Source organism: Sebastes fasciatus, chromosome 18, assembly GCF_043250625.1.
Source record: "Sebastes fasciatus isolate fSebFas1 chromosome 18, fSebFas1.pri, whole genome shotgun sequence".
NCBI classification, from domain to species: Eukaryota; Metazoa; Chordata; class Actinopteri; order Perciformes; family Sebastidae; genus Sebastes; species Sebastes fasciatus.
This window is the reverse complement of record NC_133812.1, coordinates 26,748,394-26,769,832: the sequence shown is the minus strand read 5'-3', so window position 1 is coordinate 26,769,832 and position 21,439 is coordinate 26,748,394. Positions and strand designations below refer to the sequence as shown.

Below are 21,439 nucleotides of genomic sequence, written 5' to 3'. Positions count from 1 at the left end.
GGACGAGACACAAACGTTGTGATCAATACATTTTATTGATTATTAAACCTTCATGATGGGAAACATTCCCATTTCAAATAAAAACAATTTATAGAAATACTACAGGTTTATGTCCTGACCACCATTATTTACACTACAATACCCATGAGCCTCAGCTGCCGTTGCTATGGAGACGAAGCCAGTCAGGAAGCGTGAATTCATCCCAAACTGATCCAGAATCAGAAACTTTAAATTAATTGAAGTAAAATCAGTTTTCCCCTTAATGTGCAGCTCTGTGATTGGCTGTTTGTTGGTGAAATGCACCCTGGGAATCGTAGTCATAGTTTTTATGTCCACAGGCTTCTTGTAGTTTTGGCTTTTTGATATTTTCTAACACTGTTGTTGATCATTTACATAATTTCTTCAGTGACGTCCTGTTGCTTTGTTAAAAACGGATTACCGTCCCAGAGGAGGACAACATGGCCGCCCTGTTGCTGGACGAGGAGGTCATTAACTAATTAGTTGTGGTCATTAGCCGACTCGCTGGCATCCAAACTTCCCTTTCTGCTCAATCACAGTAACGTGGCTGCTCAGTGTTTCCGGCTCACTGTGGCTAATGGCTAATCCTGCTGGGCAGCGCTAACGACCAGAGAGCCCGGAGGTTCCTCTGCTGGTTCTAATTCACTACTTAATTAACTCACAGTTCATTTACAATATGTTATAACAGTACACCTAAATCATTACGTCTTACAAGCCGTTATGTGTTTTTATGAAGCGTTTAAAGGGATAGTTGTGGTGTTTCTCAGTGCGGTTGTATATTAATATAATATTTCCACCGCTTTACCTCGCTGTCAGACAGACCTCTCTGACAGGGAACTGAAGCCGTTATATCGCTGTCTTCAAAGCCACCAGACTCCATTAACAAAAACAGTAATTTCCCATATACATATATATATATATATATATATATATATATATATGTATCTGTGTATGTGAATACAACGCTGTCCATGCAGTTTGTCCTTCCCTGCTCACCGTAGTCAGCTGGTGTTCAGGTGTGTAGCAGGAGACCCTCCAGACTCCCTCCAGGTGGTGCTGTGCGTTCAGTGGGAGGGGCGTGACTGTGGCCAGCCCCTTGGCTCCGCCCCCAGCCAGGTAGGTGCTCTGAACTCCGCCCCAGCCCAACGGAGCCCCGCCCCCACGCGGCTCCTCGTACGACCACCTCTGCTGCTTCAGCGGCAGCTCGTCCGAGACCGGCCGGGTGGAGGCGGTTGGTGGCGGCGGTGGTACACCGGGGACGGCGGGGCGAGGGGTCATCTCCCTGCTGATGCCCAGAGCACGACGCAGAGCGAGGCGCCTCAGCTGGTGGAAGGAGGCGCCGCAGACGTCACAGCGGGCGTCGACAGAAGCATGGCGGCCGCAGCGAGGATACTGGAGGCGCTGGAGCTTATCGAAGAGGAAGGAGGCGTAGGCCAGGTCCTGGAGGGGGTAGAGGGAGAACTGATGGTCATTCTCTCCATATAGTGTTGTCTGTAAATAATAGTTGGAGACGACAGTCTGGTGCTGCTTCAACGTTAATGTATGACTGTATTACTGCAGCAGCCTCACACTCAAGCTAAAGTTAGCCATGCTAGTCACTGTCACCAGCATCATTTAGCCATTTAGAACACTGACAGTGAATATTCACGTATCGTATGAGCCTCAGATGTCAGTATGAAAGCCTCAGTTAACCCGCTACACAACGGCTTTTCATCATTTTCTCTCCTGTGACAGCGAGTTTCTTTCCTCCAAAAGGGAGCGCAACCACGGCGACGACGCCATGCAAAGTCAAAGTGACTAAGGATACTAGCGAGTCACGTGACAAATGACTAACGATATTAACAACTCACGTGACTCATGACAAACAAATCAGAGATCAGTGTTTTGGGATTTATTGTTGGTGCAACGAACTACACAGCAACTCTTCAGCACAGCGTTGTTACTATTAGCGGTTTGTTTAGAAGTTTGGAGACGTGTTTCAACTTCTTCTGTTTCTGTTACCGTCTATGAAGGACACGGGATTGGTTTCCCCCAAAAGGGGGCGTGGTCACGAGAGCCCACTCTGGATGTTGGACTTCAGGAATCATCTCACATCTCACACACATCAGTTGTTTCAGACTTTATGATCCACCAGCTGCTCATTCAAACTTCTGCTGTTCATCACAAAGAGACGGAGATCTGCAGCAGACGACCACCATCCACCAGCTGCTCTCACATACAGAGAGGACACAGAGGCCGTCAGCAGATTTACAGTCCGCTCTCTGACCTCCTGTTGACGCCTTCACCGTCACATAACTTCACACACAGACGCTGTGACGGGCTGCAGCCAATCAGACGGCCGCACCAACACTAGGGGGGGCGGGGTTAAAGCCTGCTGTCACAGTCTCTCTGTCCTGGACGCCACTCTGCAGCTCCACTCACAACTTTTACAGCTTCTGTGTTTGACCTTTGACCTCTTTGTCCTGCAGAGCAGCTGGCAGGAGGTCAAACACTCTGATGTTCAGGAGTAAAGCAACAATTAGTCTGAATCATTTTTAATATTAAATCATATAAACTGGCGTCAGTTCACAGTCAGAATCAGTGAAACACGTCATTAATGTAGAAAACAAACACACCAGTATAAAACCAGTTGGTCTTGTTTTAAAGACGTCCGGTTCAGAAGGAAGCACAACAACAACTTTAATGTTTTAATGTGTATTTGTTCTGAAAGATAAAATAACAACGGCTGGTTCTGATGTTTGTTGTGTTAATGCTCATTAACTGTTAAACAGACTGGAAACCAAACACAAGGAATAAAGAGTACAACACTGGAGATTATATTTATATATATATATATATATATATATATAGTTTTATATAGATCTTAGTGAAAGAGAAAAGTCTGACCTGAAGTCCCAACAGCTGAGAAGTCCTGAAGCTACTCCAACACTCGCCGTCTGACCAGCCGTCTGCTACTTCTTGTCTTATAAATCTCTTTTATATTCAGCGAAGGCGTCACAGCGACACAACCTCTTCAGACTGAACTGAGGTCAGCTCAAACACACGGCTGCACTCATCCAATAAAAACTCTTCATCTGTAGTTTTTAGTTTCAGCAGGATGAACATCAACAAGTCACAATCTCAAATCGACCATCTTTCCTTCACTTTAACCAGGTAAAGGAGCTCAAATTAACCAAAACCTTAAGAACTGTGGAGGACCAAAGCTGCCAAAATATTAAATAAATAAATAAGTTATTCGGTAAATAAATAAATATGCCATTAAATGAACCAAAAATAATATTAAAAATAAATGTAGCCATTAATAATTGATAAAATGTGACATAAATTGATATTTTTGTTTTAATTAGCTTATTTATTTATTTATCTATTATTATATTATATTACCGGCGGTCCAAATCATGTGAGTAAAGTGAGGCGAAAACATAAGAATCACATAAAGCACCACATTAAACCTGGTTTATTGTACCTTTATATTTAACCCAGAGATGTTTCTTATTCATTCAGCATGAAAAAAAACCCATTAAAAACGTCTAATCGACTAAAGAAAGTTAACTGAAAGGCGTTCCACATACTATTAGCATGATAGACTCACTCAGACGGAACTACAATATGAATATAAGATATAAATTTCATTAACCTGGCTGCTAACAGGCTCGTTTTGCTTCACCGTGGCTTTAATTTTCCCGTTACAGTCGTAAAGTTGACTGAATGTTCCAGAAGCAGCAGATTTCATTTTCTAATTGGCGGACGTCTTCACAGCGGCGAGTGTTTGTCTTCATGACTAACATGAAGGAAGTGATCTTTCAGCTCCTCTGGGCTTCGTTCATACAAACTCTAACAAGCTCTGAAACAAACTAACATCTTATTCTACTGGGACGATTTTCACTCTGCACGGAGAAAATTGATTTTTCCACTCGATTCATTGCACTCTCATTAATCCCCTCTCTGGATATGAGGGAGTGTTGAATGCTAATTACTCTTTTAAAGTGTGTTTGATGTTGCTCAAGGTAAAAGCCGAACTCTCCCTCAGCTCTAATTATCTCATTAATCATGAGGGCTGCTGGGAAAACGTCTCTTTACTGAGTTTTATTGTATTAGACGTGAGAACCTGCAGTCAGCAGAACGTGAGAACCTGCAGTCAGCAGCACCGAGAGCACGTTGAACCAGAACATCTGTCTGTTTACTAAAGAAGAACAGTTATTGTAATCCTCCTGGAGTTGATGTTGTAAACTGGAACTGTTCTCGTCTCTTTTGTTTCCACTGTTCTCCCAGTTCAGCGTTCCTGAACAGGTTTAGATCAGTTCATTTAATTATACTGACATTTAAAAGTCGCCACATGTAAAGGTAAAAGAAAATCGTATTCCATTGTTTACCGTTCACAGCTGACCTGAACTCTCCGAACAAACAGAAGATAGAAACGAGGACGTTTGTCGCCTTTTTCAATGACGAGTATCTGAAAAGTTCTGGCCCCGTTTCCTGATAAAGATCCTTCTTAGACGTTATGGTTGTTTTTCTGTTGTTATTCAGATGCAACTCAGCTCTACAAAACTTTGAGTCAACTGAAAGAACAAATGCCGCCACCGACCACCACCGACCACCATCGGCCACCACCGGTCACCATCGTCCACCACCGGCCACCATCGGTCACCATCGGCCACCATCGGCCACCATAGACCACCACTGGCCACCACTGGCAGGCACCGGCCACCATCGGCCGCCATCGGCCACCACCGGCTACCATCGGCCACCATCAGCCATCATCAGCCATCGCCCTGCGGCCACCATAGACCACCACCGACTACCATCGGCCACCATAGAACACCACCGGCCACCACCGGCCGCCATCGGCCACCACCGGCTACCATCAGCTACCATCAGCCACCATCAGCCATCATCAGCCATCATCGGCCATTGGCCTGCGGCCACCACCAACCACCACCTGCCACCACCAACCACCATCAGCCACCACCGGCCATCGCCCGACATCGGCCACCAGGCACCAGGCACCAGCCATCATCGGCCATCGGCCACCAGTCACCATCTCGCTGCTAACAACAGACTGAGAGGAAATCAATACAAATATTAAAAAGAGAAAAAACCTCCAGATCTGTAACCTGAAGTCAGAATGTGTCAAATATAAAGTTTAAAATGATTTCAAGCTGCTGCTGTACTTTAATTAAATAACTCCAGTAGGGACAGAAAACTTTAGTTCTTCATTCAGGACAATGATGAACACACACACACACACACACACACACACACACACACACACACACACACACACACACACACACACACACACACTGACCTTCCAGTCCTCGTTGTTAATTAAAACTAGCTGACAGATTAATAATCAGAGGATGTGACACATGACTGAGTTCATAACAGAGAGACGAGGAATGAAAAGAGACAACACTCAGAGGATTAAAGGGAGCGAGGCTTCAGTCAGTGTTGACTTCATCTCTGAACGTTAAACTGCAGCTGTGAGTCAAAACAAACACAACATGAAAACTAAACATGTTGACAGTGAACAGACAGTAAGTGCCTGTCTGACAGTAGACTCGTCCATGTCTGTGATCAGTCTGCAAACAGCGCCCTGTTCATGTGAACGCGCTCATATCCAGATAGAGAAACCCTGGGTTGATTTACAGAGTTGATAACCAGCGTCGTAGGACCGCTTAGTGGGATCTCGTTTGTCAGGGTTAGTGAAGCCAGATAACGAGAAGGTAACCTGGGTATGTTGAACTGGCTTCGTAGTTCAGGCCTCTGGAGTCCAACCGGACCACACACACTTTGTCTCTGATGTTAGTGTGAGGGAGAGACAGAGTGACATGTAAAGAGAGAGAGGCAGTGAAGTCACATCATTGGACAAATCAGAGAGCCTCGTTCTCCAGAGATATACATAGAGGGAGAGAGAGTTAACGCCATGGAAAGTGAAGCTCTCTCGCCCCATCAGAGCTGCTCTCATGTTCACACTCTGATATATAAAATCCTGACACACGAGCTCAACATCAAACTAACTTCTCTGCACACGAATGAACCAGAAACCTCCACGCTTCAGCGACTCTGAGGAAACACTGCAACAGGACAGGAAGTGGAGATTCATGCAGCACTGTTCTGAGTACGCAGAGAGCACAAATATATATTATATATATATATATGTATATATATATATATATATGTCATATCACACATCATATAAGTAATACAAAAACTCGATTCACTTCAAACAGAAATGTTAACAGCGGAAACAGCAGAATAACAATGCCAAACAACTAAACAACAAAACTACGTTGACATCCGCAGTTACCATAAGCAGCCTCTCTCACTTTTTATTACACGCCTTTGTTGAATACTCGATTCTGATTGGTCAATCACGGCATCTGTTATTTCTTTATAGCAGACCATTGCTATGTATAATAGACCGCTGCTATGTATAACAGACTGTTGCTATGTATAACAGACTGTTGCTATGTATAACAGACCGTTGCCATGTATAACAGACCGTTGCTGTGTAGAACAGACCGTTTCTAAGTAGAACAGACCATTGCAATGTATAACAGACCGTTGCAATGTATAACAGACCGTTGCAATGTATAACAGACCGTTGCTATGTATAACAGACCGTTGCTATGTATTACAGACCGTTGCTTTCTATTACAGACCATTGCCATGTATAACAGACTGTTGCTATGTATAACAGACCGTTGCTATGTATAACAGACTGTTGCTATGTATAACAGACCGTTGCTCTGTATAACAGATCGTTTTTAAGTAGAACAGACCATTGCAATGTATAACAGACAGTTGCTAAGTATAACAGACCGTTGCTGTGTATAACAGACCTTTGCAATGTATAACAGACCGTTGCTATGTATAACAGACCGTTGCAATGTATAACAGACCGTTGCAATGTATAACAGACCGTTGCTATGTATAACAGACCGTTGCTATGTATTACAGACCGTTGCTTTCTATTACAGACCATTGCCATGTTTAACAGACTGTTGCTATGTATAACAGACAGTTGGTAAGTATAACAGACCGTTGCTGTGTATAACAGACCATTGCAATGTATAACAGACAGTTGGTAAGTATAACAGACCGTTGCTGTGTATAACAGACCTTTGCAATGTATAACAGACAGTTGCTAAGTATAACAGACCTTTGCAATGTATAACAGACAGTTGCTATGTATAGCAGACCGTTGCTCTGTATAACAGACCGTTGCTGTGTATAACAGACCTTTGCAATGTATAACAGACCGTTGCCATGTATAACAGACCGTTGCCATGTATAACAGACCGTTGCTAAGTATAACAGACCGTTGCTAACCTTCATCGCCGCGGTGTCGGTCAGAGCAGCAGCTTGTCTGTTGAGCTGTGACGCCATGATGTGGCAGCGCTGACACAGTCTCTGCAGCTCCTCCTCCTGCTCTTCCTTCTCCTCTTCCTCCGGCTCGCCATAGCTGCTCAGTTCGCCGGCCGACAGCGAGCCTTCGGGGTTCGGCCGCAACGCACAGCTTCTGGCCTCCTCGTCATCCTCTCCCGCAGAGCGAAGACGCTTCCTGCGACACGTTGAGTCCAGAGGAAGAAGAGCCTCGCCCTCCACCAGCTGCAGAGGAAACTCACCTGTTCAAACCTGCACACCTTCTTTACTGTTACACACTTTAGATCGTCTCCTTGTTTACTTTGTTGACCTTTTGACCTCATTCACATCAGCAGATCACCTTTAGCTCCGATCAGCTCATGACAGGAAGAGTTTTATCGACAAAATGAAATTACAAAAGCGTACTGGCCTGAGGATCCACAGGTGAACAGGAATGGGAGCAGGCAGGGAAGAGGTACAGAGTAAGGGATCAGGATCAGGATCAGGATCAGGTTCAGGTTCAGGATCAGGATTAGGATCAGGATCAGGTTCAGGATCAGGATCAGGATCAGGATCAGGATCAGGTTCAGGATCAGGATAAGGTGGCTGCAAAGTGAGGCACAAAGCAATATTGACAATCTGGCCAGGGATGAGCCAGTATTTTCAAAATAAGAGCACAGACATGCAGGTCAAAGAACATAGAAGCAAAGAGATGAAACTCTGGTGTTATTTTTTTGACAACATTCGCTGCCGCCATTTTTGGACTGAAAACATGTATTATATTTATAATATTTGTATTGTTCAACACAGGCCTTGTCAGTAGAGACATTAAATATGACAATAGAGTAGAAATAATTTAGTTTTACTTTTGTAAGGCACTTTGTAGGCGGACGTTTTACTGGCGTCCGGTAGTCGCTTTCAGTTCAAAATGGCAGAAGCATAGCTCTGCCAGTGACGTTGCAATGGAACAAACAATTGGCTTTCACTTCTTATCAATATACGTTCTTTGTGCAGGTTTTGCATTTATGGAAACATACAGAAAAAAAGGGAAAAGCAAATTCCATCAAAAGCCACTGAAATGTCAGATTTATCTTCCAGTGCTTCTTTAACTTTACTGTGGTTCTTTAAGAGCGTTTTAATTTGAAAGTCAGGCGCTGACGTCCTGTTTCTAGGACTGTTTGAAGCCGTAACGTGAACATAATAAACTGTGTGATACTCACTGTGTATCTCCTGTAGTCCGGTCTTTGAGCCCGAGCCGTGTCCCAGTACTGTGAGTACATCTCTCAGTTTATTAAACTCTCTTTAAGCAACACTCTGTGAGTCTCTAGAGACTTCCCTTCATCTGAGAGGCAGCTTCAGTCGCCGACTGATGAAATCTCTGCTCTCAATACAGCAGAGCTGAGTGTGTGTGTGTGTGTGTGTGTTGAATGAAGTCGTTGAAGCGTGAACGTTCAGACTGCAGGACGGTGAAGTGAAGGCTGAGATGAGATCCTGAGTTACATCACTGCTGAGTCACATGAGTAATTATCGAGTATTAACGAGACTAATGGAACAGTGGCACATTTAATTTAGTCAACTTCAGTACAGATTCAACTATTTCCATCTGATGTAGCGGGCTCAGTTCTAAAGCTAGAGTGAAGATACTGGTATCATATGAACCATGTTCAAAGGGGTCCCTTGACCTCTGACCTCCAGATATGTGAATGTAAATGGGTTCTATGGGTACCCACGAGTCTCCCCTTTACAGACATGCCCACTTTATTATAATCACATGCAGTTTGGGGCAAGTCATAGTCAAGTCAGCACACTGACACACTGACAGCTGTTGTTGCCTGTTGGGCTGCAGTTTGCCATGTTATGATTTGAGCATATTGTTTTATGCTAAATGCAGTACCTGTGAGGGTTTCTGGACAATATCTGTCATTGTTTTGTGTTGTTAATTGACTTTCAATAATCAATATATACATACATTTGCATAAAGTAGCATATTTTTCCACTCACATGTTGATAAGAGTATTAAATACTTGATAAATCTCCATTTAAGGTACATTTAGAACAGATAAAAAATGTGTGATTTATTTGATTAATCACGATTAAATGTTTTAATCGATTAACAGCTCTAGTTTTTTACACATGTTCAGCTTTCAGGGGATCATACCCATGTTTCTAAAATATGAAATAAACAATTAGAGCTGTTACTAGTTGCAGTTGCATTAGTTCACAGAAGAAATTAAGGAGCCGGAAGCACCATTCTGATGAACGTGACTGGCCATTCAGATTCATTCAAGAGGTCAGTCAGTCTGTCGATAATAAATTAATTAATTAATGAATGAATAATTAAACATATGAAATGAATACATATGAAATACTAAATGAAATTAATGATAATTTAAAAGAAAAACAAACCGACTCAAAAATATAGTTCAGAGAAAAATATTATTCCAATTGTGTAAATACTTAGTCAAACTTAATATTAAAGAATACATAATTCCACCATGTTTTAATGCTACATTGGTTACAGAAAATGAGCCGGAAAAATGTGTCACTCCGGCAATAACAATGCGCTTTTTTACATGTGACAAGAGTATGTGGATGAAGCATTAAGTAGTTAAACTTTACTCATTTACTTGCTGGCTGGCTAGTTCCACCATGATTCTCCTTTGAGTTTTAATGGTGGTTGGTGAACCATGTTATAGATGCATTACCGCCACCTACTGGACTGGAGTGATATTACCACCACTGCACAGAGTAAAAATATTATAAAAATAAAGATTTCATATATAATTACCACCACTGCATATAGAGTGAAAAATATTATAAAAAATAATAATTTGATTAATAATTACAACCACTGCACATAGACTAAAAATATTCCCCAAGGAAGAGCAGGAAAACGTTGCTGGGAAGAGGAACATCTGGAATACTCTGCTAAGCATGCTGCCCCTGCGACCCGGCACTGGATAAGTGGAAGAAAATGGATGGATGGATGGATTTGTTGAAATCATGTGAACACCAACTCTGGTTTTGTCTTTAAATCTTTACTGAACTAAAAGACAATCACTACAGACATTAACAGCTGCTAGATGCTGCTCCAAGAATTAGTTTTTTTAAAGTGAATATCAAAGTTAACTCAGTTTGCACACAACAAGTTGAGCAGTGCGGAGATCATCTCTCTCATCTCTCACATTTCTGACATTAAAATATACAATCAGTGAGCCAACAGTCAACCAAAGTGAAGCCTCGTCCACCATCAACATTTAAACCACAGGACAGGAAGTCGTGTCCCTCCTACAGAGAACACAGAGACACCGAGGCACCATATGCCTTGAACATAAACCCAAACGCAGGATAAAGAGGTTCAGTGAACGCGGTGCTGAAGGTGTGGAGGTGGATCCGTGTGTCAGAGGAGACTCTGTAGAACGACAGAGTGCCGGCAGGACAGTCCACATACACTGCTACTCTACCAGAGGAGGAAGAGGAGGAGGAAGAGGAGATAGGAGGGATGGATCTGATTCTGTTATTGTGACAGACAGAGTAATTATCATCACAGCAGCTCAGACTCCAGGACCGATCATTTCTTCCAAACACACAGTCATTGGTGTTTCCCCTCCTGCTGATTCCTCCGTAAGTCACCGCTACACGAACTGCTCCTTTCCACTCCACCTCCCAGTAGCAGCGACCAGTCAGACCGTCTCTACACAGCAGCTGAGCCCAGTAGTCAAACCTCTCTGGATGATCAGGATACGGCTGCTCCTTGCCCACATGAATCACCGTCCTGTTGTTGTCAGACAGTTTGAGGAAACAGTTTGCTGTGTGAGTGTCCGGTGTGAGTTCACAGGCATCTGATGGAGAGAACAAGACACAACACAGCAGCAGTTTATGTTGTTGTCAGTCATGTTTTAAAGCTTCAGTAGGCAGTATAGTTTTGGCATCATTGGGCAAATATTCCATAATAACCTTTCAGCATATTGTAATTCAAGTGTTCTGAGAGATAACTAGACTTCTGCACCTCCTCATAGCTCTGTTTTCAGGCTTTAGAAAATCTAGCCCGTCACGGGAGACTTTGACCAATCACAGGTCATTTCATTGAGAGAGCGTTCCTATCGGCTGTGCTCCGGTCATGTGACCGGTGTTACGGTTTAACAGGCGACCCTGTTAACTGGCGACTTTCAGCCGAATGAGTCTGTGGTTGTCGTAGTTACGGCAGCTGTTGAAAGCAGGAAGAGAATACGTAGCTGTCCTCGTGAATGCCTCTTTGTTTAGTATTTCATTACAATGTTTAAACATACCGGATTCGTCTTTGGAGCTTTGGAGTCTTGTTTGTGGAAACGTGTCCGCTATATTCTGCTCGCGTTTGAAACGTTGCTTGTTATGATGAATATGTTGAAATTAGGAAGAGCAGCGTCGCTCTTCCTGTAAACTAATACAAGTTTCTAAATACACATATTCGTCTTTGGAGCTTGTTGTAGTAAACATGTGTCACGTAGAAGAACTCTTCATCCCTTTAAGAAAAAAAAAATGAATAAAAATGTCAGGTTTTACGGGATTTGAACTCATACCAAAATCACAGCTTGTGTGACAGACAGAGGTTTCCTCCAATGCGCCACCAGCACTGAGGTGGTCACAGGTGAATGTCATATTTATCTCAAATATCACACGCTAAGTAGTCGCTCTGAGACGCAGCAAGCAGCCAGATTAACTTGTGACCACACTGTCCGTGTACTTCAGACCATCTGATTTACAACACAAGTAAGTGTCTGTTTATGTTGTTGTTGTTGTATTCACGTGGAAATATTGAAGTTTGAAGATCTCGCATCAGCTGCACCATAAAGAAAATGTTTTCAAACCAAAAAGGCACTGGATTGAGAATTGACCCAGACAACAACACAGAAATCAAACACTCAAGTTATTTTTATTCAGGAGAGGCCAACAAATTTCACTTGTAGCCAATCAATCTGCACAACATATGACCCTCTCAAGGGGAAAACATACTATTTACACAAAGGGAGAAGAGGCAGAGAATATTGCAGGGCGTACATGATGTTATGTTCACAATATATGCATCCATTTTTGACATATGGATTGTCCATGTTATATTTTCATTATATCGTTACTCTGTACACACACACACACACACACACACACACACACAACATCTATTGCACGTCTGTACATCCTGGTAGGGGGATCCCTCTGTTGCTCTTCCTGAGGTTTCTTACATTTGTTTCCCTGTTCAAAGGTTTTTTTCCTCATTCAATGACAGGGTCGTACTGTAAAGGACAGAGGGTGTCGGATCCTGTACAGATTGTAAAGCCCCCAGAGCCAAATTTGTAATTGGGCTATACAAATTGAATTGATTTGATCTCTGCTGAACCTTCTTAGTGACACTACTGATATTCTGCTCTGACTTGAGGGTGATGATTGAGCCCAGGAAGCAGATGTTTATGTATGTTTTCTATAACTGATGATCTTAACTTTTAAATTTAATAGCTACTAACATAAATATATAATTTATTTTAGAAAGAACCTGTGTTAAATGGCTGCTTTGTGAATATAAGATGAAATAGTAGCAGGATGTACAGACATGTGTATGTTATGCAGATTGATTGGCTACAAGTGAAATTTGTTGGCCTCTCCTGAATAAAAATAACTTGAGTGTTTGACTTCTGTGTTGTTGTCTGGGTCAATTCTCAATCCAGTGCCTTTTTGGTTTGAAAACATTTTCTTTATGGTGCAGCTGATGCGAGATCTTCAAACTTCAATGTTTCCACGTGAATACAACAACAACAACATAAACAGACACTTACTTGTGTTGTAAATCAGATGGTCTGAAGTACACGGACAGTGTGGTCACAAGTTAATCTGGCTGCCTTCTGCGTCTCAGAGTGACTACTTAGCGTGTGATATTTGAGATATATATGACATTCACCTGTGACCACCCCAGTGCTGGTGGTGCATTGGAGGAAACCTCCGTCTGTCACACAAGTTGTGATTTTGGTATGAGTTCAAATCCCGTAAAACCTGACATTTTTATTCATTTTTTTTTTCTTAAAGGGATGAAGAGTTCTTCTACGTGACACATGTTTACTACAACAAGCTCCAAAGACGAATATGTGTATTTAGAAACTTGTATTAGCTTACAGGAAGAGCGACGCTGCTCTTCCTGATTTCAACATATTCATCATAACAAGCAACGTTTCAAACGCGAGCAGAATATAGCGGACACGTTTCCACAAACAAGACTCCAAAGCTCCAAAGACGAATCCGGTACGTTTAAACATTGTAATGAAATACTAAACAAAGAGGCATTCATGAGGACAGCTACGTATTCTCTTCCTGCTTTCAACAGCTGCCGTAACTACGACAACCACAGACTCATTCGGCTGAAAGTCGCCAGTTAACAGGGTCGCCTGTTAAACCGTAACACCGGAACTTGGAGTTCCTTCACCGGATTTCACAATGGCGGCAGCGTCACAAACTTTCTCATTTTACAGCTAAACCGTACACTACAAGATGATTCTGAAAACATCTGAGGAGAGAAATAGGCATTAACGTAACATACTATTGATTCATATTTGATCAGCGCTGCCTAGTTTGACTGTTTGGTCGGAGTTTGCGAGTGATTGACAGCCGGCTCTCATAGACGGCAGATTGACGGCAGATTGACGGCAGACCTCAGATCAGCTCTTACTGCTTGTTTTTCTCCGGTCTGGGGAATCTTGCAGATGCCGTTAGGAGCACCGGAGGACACAGAGGAACATGATTTTTTTCAGGTTACCTGTTTCATGTACTACTGTCACGATATAGCGACCGTTTTATAAAAATAACTTTTTAAAATCATATTTGCTCCAATCTCGCCTACTGAAGCTTTAATGAATAAATAACACAACTATCATATTTGTGTTTAATGAGAAACTGCCTGTGTGCTGTTTTGTCTTCATTAGTCAAACTGAATCCACACTTACACTTCCTCAGACCAGGTTTTAACATCTGCTCTCCACAATGGTCCACCCTGGAGGAAGAAACACAGTCACAATGAGTCCTAACTGCTGTTCCTCCGTTTATCAGTGTGACGGAGAAACAGGCTGAAACAGGAACCTGAGAGTCAGCAGATTTGACTTGCTTGTACCACAAGATCAACGTTCAGAGGTAGCAAAGAAGACCTCCAATTCACCTTATTCTCTACCTGAACTAGGGTGCTTCCACATTGCGTCATGTTATGTTCTCGCTTCCGTTTAGAGCGGAAGTACCATTATTTAGCTTAGTGCCGCCTGTCGTCAGTGTTAATACATCCATGGTTATCATTCTTTACCTGCCAAGAAAGCTGTTATTAAGTTTTAATGGGTTTTTTTATGCGAGAAAGTAACCTTTTAGATTTCCAATATGTGATCAGTTTAACCAAATAAATTTGGAAATTTGGTTTGAGCATTGTTGTATCCTGCAGTGACAACTCTATAAAATTCAACTCTCTAGTTTGGACCTTTGTCTATCCGACACCCAGCATCTATCTGGCACTGAGAGTTTACAGAAACGCTGTGGACACGACGTCGTGCTTTTGTATGCTGACCGGCCGGTGTACTGATATACTTTGGTACTTTTGTAGCTCCTCATAGTGGAGCCATTTAAACCATGAGGCACTACAAATGCCCTCATATGTGATTTCAGGACATGTTCCTATATCGTCCTCCCAGTCAATGATGGCTGATGGATGTGGTATTGTAAAACAGTCAATCTGCCAATTTCCTCAGCAAAATGTGAACCTGCTGGTGGCGCTAGAGGAACAGTCAGACGATCACTATGGATGAATCCTCTGGGGACCATAAATGTCTGAACAAAGTATAATATCAACACATTTAGTAGTTGTTGAGATATTTCAGTCCGGACCAAAGTGGTGGACCGACTAACATAACCATCCCTAGAGCCATGCAGGGCTAAAATGAGACGACAATTTTAATGAATGGGTGTTTCCATTCGATAAGACTTCTGGGGATCCATGTATTTCCTAACTCAGGCCTCCTCACTCCTCTGAACAGAATTAAGACAAATAAGACATCCTACGTGGTGACGGACCAGAGCAGAAATTAGACGTACCTGCAATGTGTATGTGTCCATACCTGAAAGTATCCAGTCTCCATTGTGGATCCTCCAGTCCAGCAGCCAGCAGCTTCCCTCCTGAGTCTCCTGGATGGTTGTAGCTCAGGTCCAGCTCTCTCAGATGGGAGGGGTTGGAGCTCAGAGCTGAGGCCAGAGAAGAACAGCCGTCCTCTGTGACCAGACAGCCTGACATCCTTGAATTAGGAAAACATTGTTTGCTCAGTGTATCAGCGGAGAAATCTGACGTTCGACGTTGACCATCTTCACTAACATGAATAAAAAACTGTATGAGCAAGACTGAAAAGATAAACTCTTTAACAAGCAGCTGTATCCTGACCTGAGGGTTTCCAGTGTGCAGTGTGGACTCTTCAATCCAGCAGACAACAGCCTCGCTCCGGTATCCTGCAGGTCGTTGTTACTCAGGTCCAGCTCTCTCAGACTACAGGACTGGGAACTCAGAACTGAGGACAGAACTTTACAGCTTCTCCTTCGCAGATTACAGCCAGTTAGCCTTAAAAGAAATTCATACATTTGACAACATTGATCCTAATATCTTATGTGATTGAAAACCATGACTTTAATTATAAGTAAAGTAAGTCTGTGCATGTGTTTGTGCTTGTCAATCTGCTTTAAATAAATTGTAAATATTTGAAACCACTTGTCTTAAAATTGTATTTGTCTATTATCTGTGTTTTGTTCTACGCTGATTTACTGAGAACTGAAAATTAGTCGAGGGAAATGGCTCTGCAAAAGCAATGTGACACTTTATAATCGGCTTGGTACTTACCGTAGAGTTTCCAGTTTACAGTGTGGACTCTCCAGTCCAACAGACAACAGCTTCACTTCCGAACTCTGCAGGTTGTTGTTACTCAGGTCCAGCTCTCTCAGTTTAGAAGACTGGGAGCTGAGAACTGAGGACAGAGCTTCACAGCTTCTCTCTGAGAGGTCAAAACAGGTCAGCCTAGAGAGGAATTAGCAATGAGCACGATCAAAATGTTTTATTTGTCATGTATAAAATTAAATATATTTGGAATTGTTTATGTATCCACGTACAGAGCTTTGTTGGAGGCTTTGACCACTGGCAGCAGCCTCAGAAGATCCTCCTCTGAACTAGAGTATTTCTTCAGGTCAAACACGTCCAGATCTTTTTCTGATGACAGTAAGTTGAAGACCAGAGCTGACCACTGAGCAGGAGACAGTTCATCCGTGGAGAGACATCCAGATCTCAGGGACTGTTGGATCGCCTCCACTAGAGAACGATCATTCAGTTCATTCAGACAGTGGAACAGATTGATGCTTCTCTCTGGTGACAGATCCTCACTGATCTTCTTCTTGATGTACTCTACAGCTTTCTGGTTGATCTGTGAGCTACTTCCTGTTTGTGTCAGCAGACCTTGTAGGAGATACTGATTGGTCTGCAGGGAAAGACCCAGGAGGAAGCGGAGGAACAAGTCCAGGTGTCCGTTTGGACTCTGTAAGGCCTTGTCCACAGCACTCTGGTAGAGATCTGTTAGTTTAGGTTGCCCTCTAAATACTTTAGACAACCGGGAGGTTGATTGTTCTTCTGTCATCAGATTGACACCAGAGTTGATGAATGTCAGATGGACGTGAAGAGCAGCCAGAAACTCCTGAACACTCAGATGGACGAAGCAGAACACCTTGTCCTGGTACGTTCTTCCCTCCTCTTCAAAGATCTGTGTGAACACTCCTGAGTACACTGAGGCTGCTCTGATATCAATGTCACACTCTGTCAGGTCAGATTCATAGAAGATCAGCTTGCCTTTCTGCAGCTGCTCAAAAGCCAGTTTTCCCAGAGACTCGATCATCTTCCTACTCTCTGGACTCCAGTGTGGATCTCTCTCAGCTCCTCCATGATACTTGATGTTCTTCAGTTTGGACTGAACCACCAGGAAGTGGATGAACATCTCAGTCAGGGTCTTGGGCAGCTCTCCTCTCTTTCTGGTCTTCAACACCTCCTCCAGAACTGTAGCAGTGATCCAGCAGAAGACCGGGATGTGGCACATGATGTGGAGGCTTCGTGATGTCTTGATGTGGGAGATGACTGTTCTGGTCTGCTCCTCATCTTTGGATCTCTTCCTGAAGTACTCCTCCTTCTGTGGGTCGGTGAACCCTCTGACCTCTGTCACCATGCCAACACACTCAGGAGGGATCTGATTGGCTGCTGCAGGTCGTGTGGTTATCCAGAGGCGAGCCGAGCGTAGCAGATTCCCCCTGATGAGGTTTGTCAGCAGCACATCCACTGAGGTGGACTCTGTAACATCAGTCAGGATCTCATTGTTGAGGAAGTCCAGAGGAAGTCGACACTCATCCAGACCGTCAAAGATGAACACGATCGGGAACTCTTCAAACCTGCAGATTCCCGCTGCTTCGGTTTCAGTAAAGAAGTGATGAACAAGTTTCACCAAGCTGTACTTCTTCTCTTTCAGCACATTCAGCTCTCTGAAAGTGAATGGAAATGTGAACTGTATGTCCTGGTTGGCTTTGTCTTCAGCCCAGTCCAGAGTGAACTTCTGTGTTAAGACTGTTTTCCCGATGCCAGCCACTCCCTTTGTCATCACTGTTCTGATTGGTTCATCTCTTCCAGGTGACGCTTTAAAGATGTCTTCACATCTGATTGTTGTTTCTGGTCTGTCTGGTTTCCTGGATGCTGTTTCAATCAGTCTGACCTCATGTTCATCATTGACCTCTGTAGTCCCTCCCTCTGTGATGTAGAGCTCTGTGTAGATCTGATTCAGAAGGGTTGGGTTTCCTGCTTTAGTGATTCCCTCAAACACATACTCGAACTTCTCCTTCAGGTTAGATTTGAGTTTACGTTGACACACTGCAGCAATAGTTCCTGGATAAACAAACAATGAAACCAGTGAGTTGTTGTTCAGTACATCAGTTGTGAACTGTTTCTGGCTGTTTTCAGACCAGACAAATTCATAAATCTGATACAAATATGTGCAGCAGAGTTTTAAATGTAAACTTTTCCCATGTTTCTTCCATTTCCTCTTTCCACCATGTTAAACCTGTTAAACCCTGTGGGCCCACCACCCGCAGGGATAGGCATTGGGGTCGGTTGTGGTGTGAGCCGGGCGGCAGGCAAAGGCGAGGATCTAAGCATGCTGATCATGCGGAACTTCACCTCTCTGGCGGAGAGGGAACTGGAGCTGGTGCGGGAGATGGAGCGGTATCAACTACACATAGTTGGGGTCACCTCCACGCATATCTCTGGTTCTGGAACCAAACTACTGTAGAGGGGCTAGACGCTCTCCTGTTCCAGAGTTGTCCAGGGTGAGAGGCGCCTGGAGGGTATGGGGATACTCACAAGCCCTCCGGCTGAGCGCCGCTGTGTTGGAGTTCTCCCCGGAGAACGAGAGGGTTGCCTCTATGCCACTGCGAGTCTCGGGGAGGAAGTTTCCGACTGTTTTTTATGCTTATGCACCAAACAGCAGCTCAGATTCTCTGGCCTTCTTGGAGTCTCTGGGTGGCGTCCTGGAAAGGGTGCCGACTGGGGACTCTATAGTTCTGCTGGGGGACTTCAACGCTCACATGGGCAATGACGTAGAAACCTGGAGGGGGGTAATTGGGAGGAATGGCCTGCCTGATCTGAACACGAGTGATGCTTTGTTGTTAGATTTCTGTGCTAGTCATTGATTGGCCATAACAAACACCATGTTCAAGCATAGGTTGTTCATAAGTGTACTTAAAACCAGAACACCCATGGCCAACGATCGATGATCAACTTTGCGATCCCATCATCAGATCTGTGGCCGTATGTCTTGGACACTCGGGTGAAGAGAGGAGCAGAGCTGTCAACTGATCAATGGCTGGTGGTGAGTTGGATCAGATGGCAGGGAGGCTGCCAGACAGACCTGGAAAACCCAAACTTGTTAACGGTTAACAATCGGTTAACGAGGGTCGGTTATCGGTTAAGAAAATATTTCAAAATGAGCATCCCTAAAGGATAGATAAACCGCTTACTGCTCTGCAGACAGTCAGCCAGCTCCTCCTGCTTCATTCTCCTCAGGAAGTTCAGTGTGATCTGCAGAAATGCCTCTCTGCTCCTCCTCCTCTGCTCTTCCTCCTCTCCAACCAACACCTCCTCATCCTCCCTCTGACTCTTTAAGCATTCTGGGTAATCTGTACTCAGAAGACTCTGGATCTTCTTCAGCTCGTTCTTCACAAAGCTGACGATGTTTTCTTCCAGCAGCTGGAACAGAATAAAATGTAAACTTCGTACGAGTACGAGTACGAGTACATGAGCACACCCGATACCCGATACCCGATACCAGTATCGGGTATCGGGTATCGGTGCATCCCTGCTGGAGACACATATTAATACGCCAGTAATGGTAGTTCAGTATGTGTGTTTTAGTTTAGCTGTACTTGTACATTTACACACCATAAACATGGAGTCAAGTTGTGTTTGATGCTGCAGGGCAGACTGACCACGGGTGACCTTTAAACTCTGCTGATGAACTCTGTGAAGCAAATGCACACACACACACACACACACACACACACACACACACACACACACACACACACACACACACACACACACACACACACACACACACACACACACGTTGTTCCGTCATAAGGAGTTCAGGTAGAAACACAAAAATTAAGTCTGCGATTTCTGCATGAATTGTTGGATGTTATGTTTTTAAAAGAAGCAATGCAAATGCACAGTTACACTGAAATTGTAATGAATATATGTTTTACAACAAACTGTGATGAATTATTACATTCGATCATCAGACCGGTGCCCATCTTTGAAGACAAGAGGTTCACCCATAGACATGTCACTCTTCATGGACAAGTAGCTGAGTTCAGGTCCAGGTCCAGGTCCAGGTCCAGGTCCAGGTCCAGATTCAGGTCCAGGTTCAGCAGTGGTTTTAAAGGGAAGGACTCCCTCCTCTCTGTTCTCACACTGATCCATAACAGAGTCCACACTTTCACACAAACACAACAACATGCAGTCACTCATTACAACAAGGTTCACATCACAGGACCTGGACCTGGACCTGGACCCGGACTGTGCTAAAGGGGTCCTCAGTGAAACCAGGTCAGACTCACTGTTGGAAGATAGCTGTATTTGAGCATGTAACACGTAATGAATGTAACTTCAGAGGATTAACAGTTGAAAAAGCACCTCAGTCAAGTTGATCCAAGCTGTCAGACCAGTTCAGACACTTCCTGCATGTTTCACTGATGTGAACTCAGATTACATAAAACTGCTGTTGATTCTACTCCAGAAACACAAACAACATCACATGTAAATCTCTCTAAAATCATTGTGCTTCAACTCAGAGAGAAATTCTACAGAATATTTCAAAGAGATATTTTGAAACAGCCAATCAGCATCGAGAAGCAGTTAAAGGGTGATACAGCAGGATGTGATCAAAGTGATCCTGATGATCAAACATTTACAGATTCCTCTGGTTGGATTCTCACCTGTTGAACTCACTTCAGGTCAGTTTACAGACACTTTCCACCTTCATGTGTCGAGGAAACACTGGTTGAAGAAGAAGAAGCTGCTCATCTCTTCCTCGTCAGTCCTGGTGTCTGTGAGCATTATTAGCAAAACAACCCCTCAGTGACGTGAAAACCAAACCAGTCTAACCTGTGAAAGAAACCCAGTCAGTGTCGGAGAAATCACAGCTCAGTTGGTGTAGTTCTACTATCCGTCCACTAGATGATGCTGACCAACTATCTAATGAACTAGAGATCAGCTCAGCATTGAAAGATGCAATGAAGCAGCAGTGTTTGTTCTGTTGTTTGTTTTTTTGCCTAACTAAGTAGTTCTTTTGAATGATGACGCTCACCCTGATCTGAGAACATGAATGATGACGCTCACACTGATCTGAGAACATGAATGATGACGCTCACACTGATCTGAGAACATGAATGATGACGCTCACACTGATCTCAGAACATGAATGATGAC

The 21,439-nt window shown here is 43.6% G+C and overlaps 2 protein-coding genes across 2 annotated transcripts in view; both read right to left on the bottom strand.

Annotated features, from left to right (window-relative positions):
- kif26aa (kinesin family member 26Aa) overlaps nt 1–7,716 on the bottom strand; it is a 44,543-nt gene extending 36,827 nt beyond the window's left edge. Inside the window, exons 1-2 of the mRNA XM_074616312.1 lie at nt 7,354–7,716; nt 1,015–1,458 (exon numbers count right to left, since the gene is read on the bottom strand). Coding sequence (XP_074472413.1) covers nt 1,015–1,458; nt 7,354–7,410 — 501 coding nt within the window. The 5' untranslated portion in view covers nt 7,411–7,716. The remainder of the gene's footprint in view (nt 1–1,014; nt 1,459–7,353) is intronic.
- Nucleotides 7,717–10,404: 2,688 nt separating this feature from the next.
- On the bottom strand, nt 10,405–21,259 carry LOC141756523 (NLR family CARD domain-containing protein 3-like). Its single transcript, XM_074616333.1, has 9 exons — nt 20,238–21,259; nt 19,889–19,967; nt 19,468–19,696; nt 16,534–18,337; nt 16,268–16,441; nt 15,818–15,991; nt 15,501–15,674; nt 14,352–14,398; nt 10,405–11,228 (listed from the first exon to the last, which is right to left on the bottom strand). Exons 1-9 carry the CDS (start codon nt 20,477–20,479, stop codon nt 10,675–10,677), a joined length of 3,477 nt encoding a protein of 1,158 aa, XP_074472434.1. The 5' UTR covers nt 20,480–21,259; the 3' UTR covers nt 10,405–10,674.
- Nucleotides 21,260–21,439: the final 180 nt, after the last annotated feature.

Coding starts and splice junctions, on each gene's coding strand:
- LOC141756523 (XM_074616333.1), bottom strand. CDS start 20,479: ATGAGTGACTGCATGTTGTTGTGTTTGTGTGAAAGTGTGGACTCTGTT. Junction 18,338..19,467: donor GGCTGACTGTCTGCAGAGCA/GTAAGCGGTTTA, acceptor TTGTTTATCCAG/GAACTATTGCTGCAGTGTGT. Junction 14,399..15,500: donor TGGAGACTGGATACTTTCAG/GTATGGACACAT, acceptor TTCTTCCTCCAG/GGTGGACCATTGTGGAGAGC.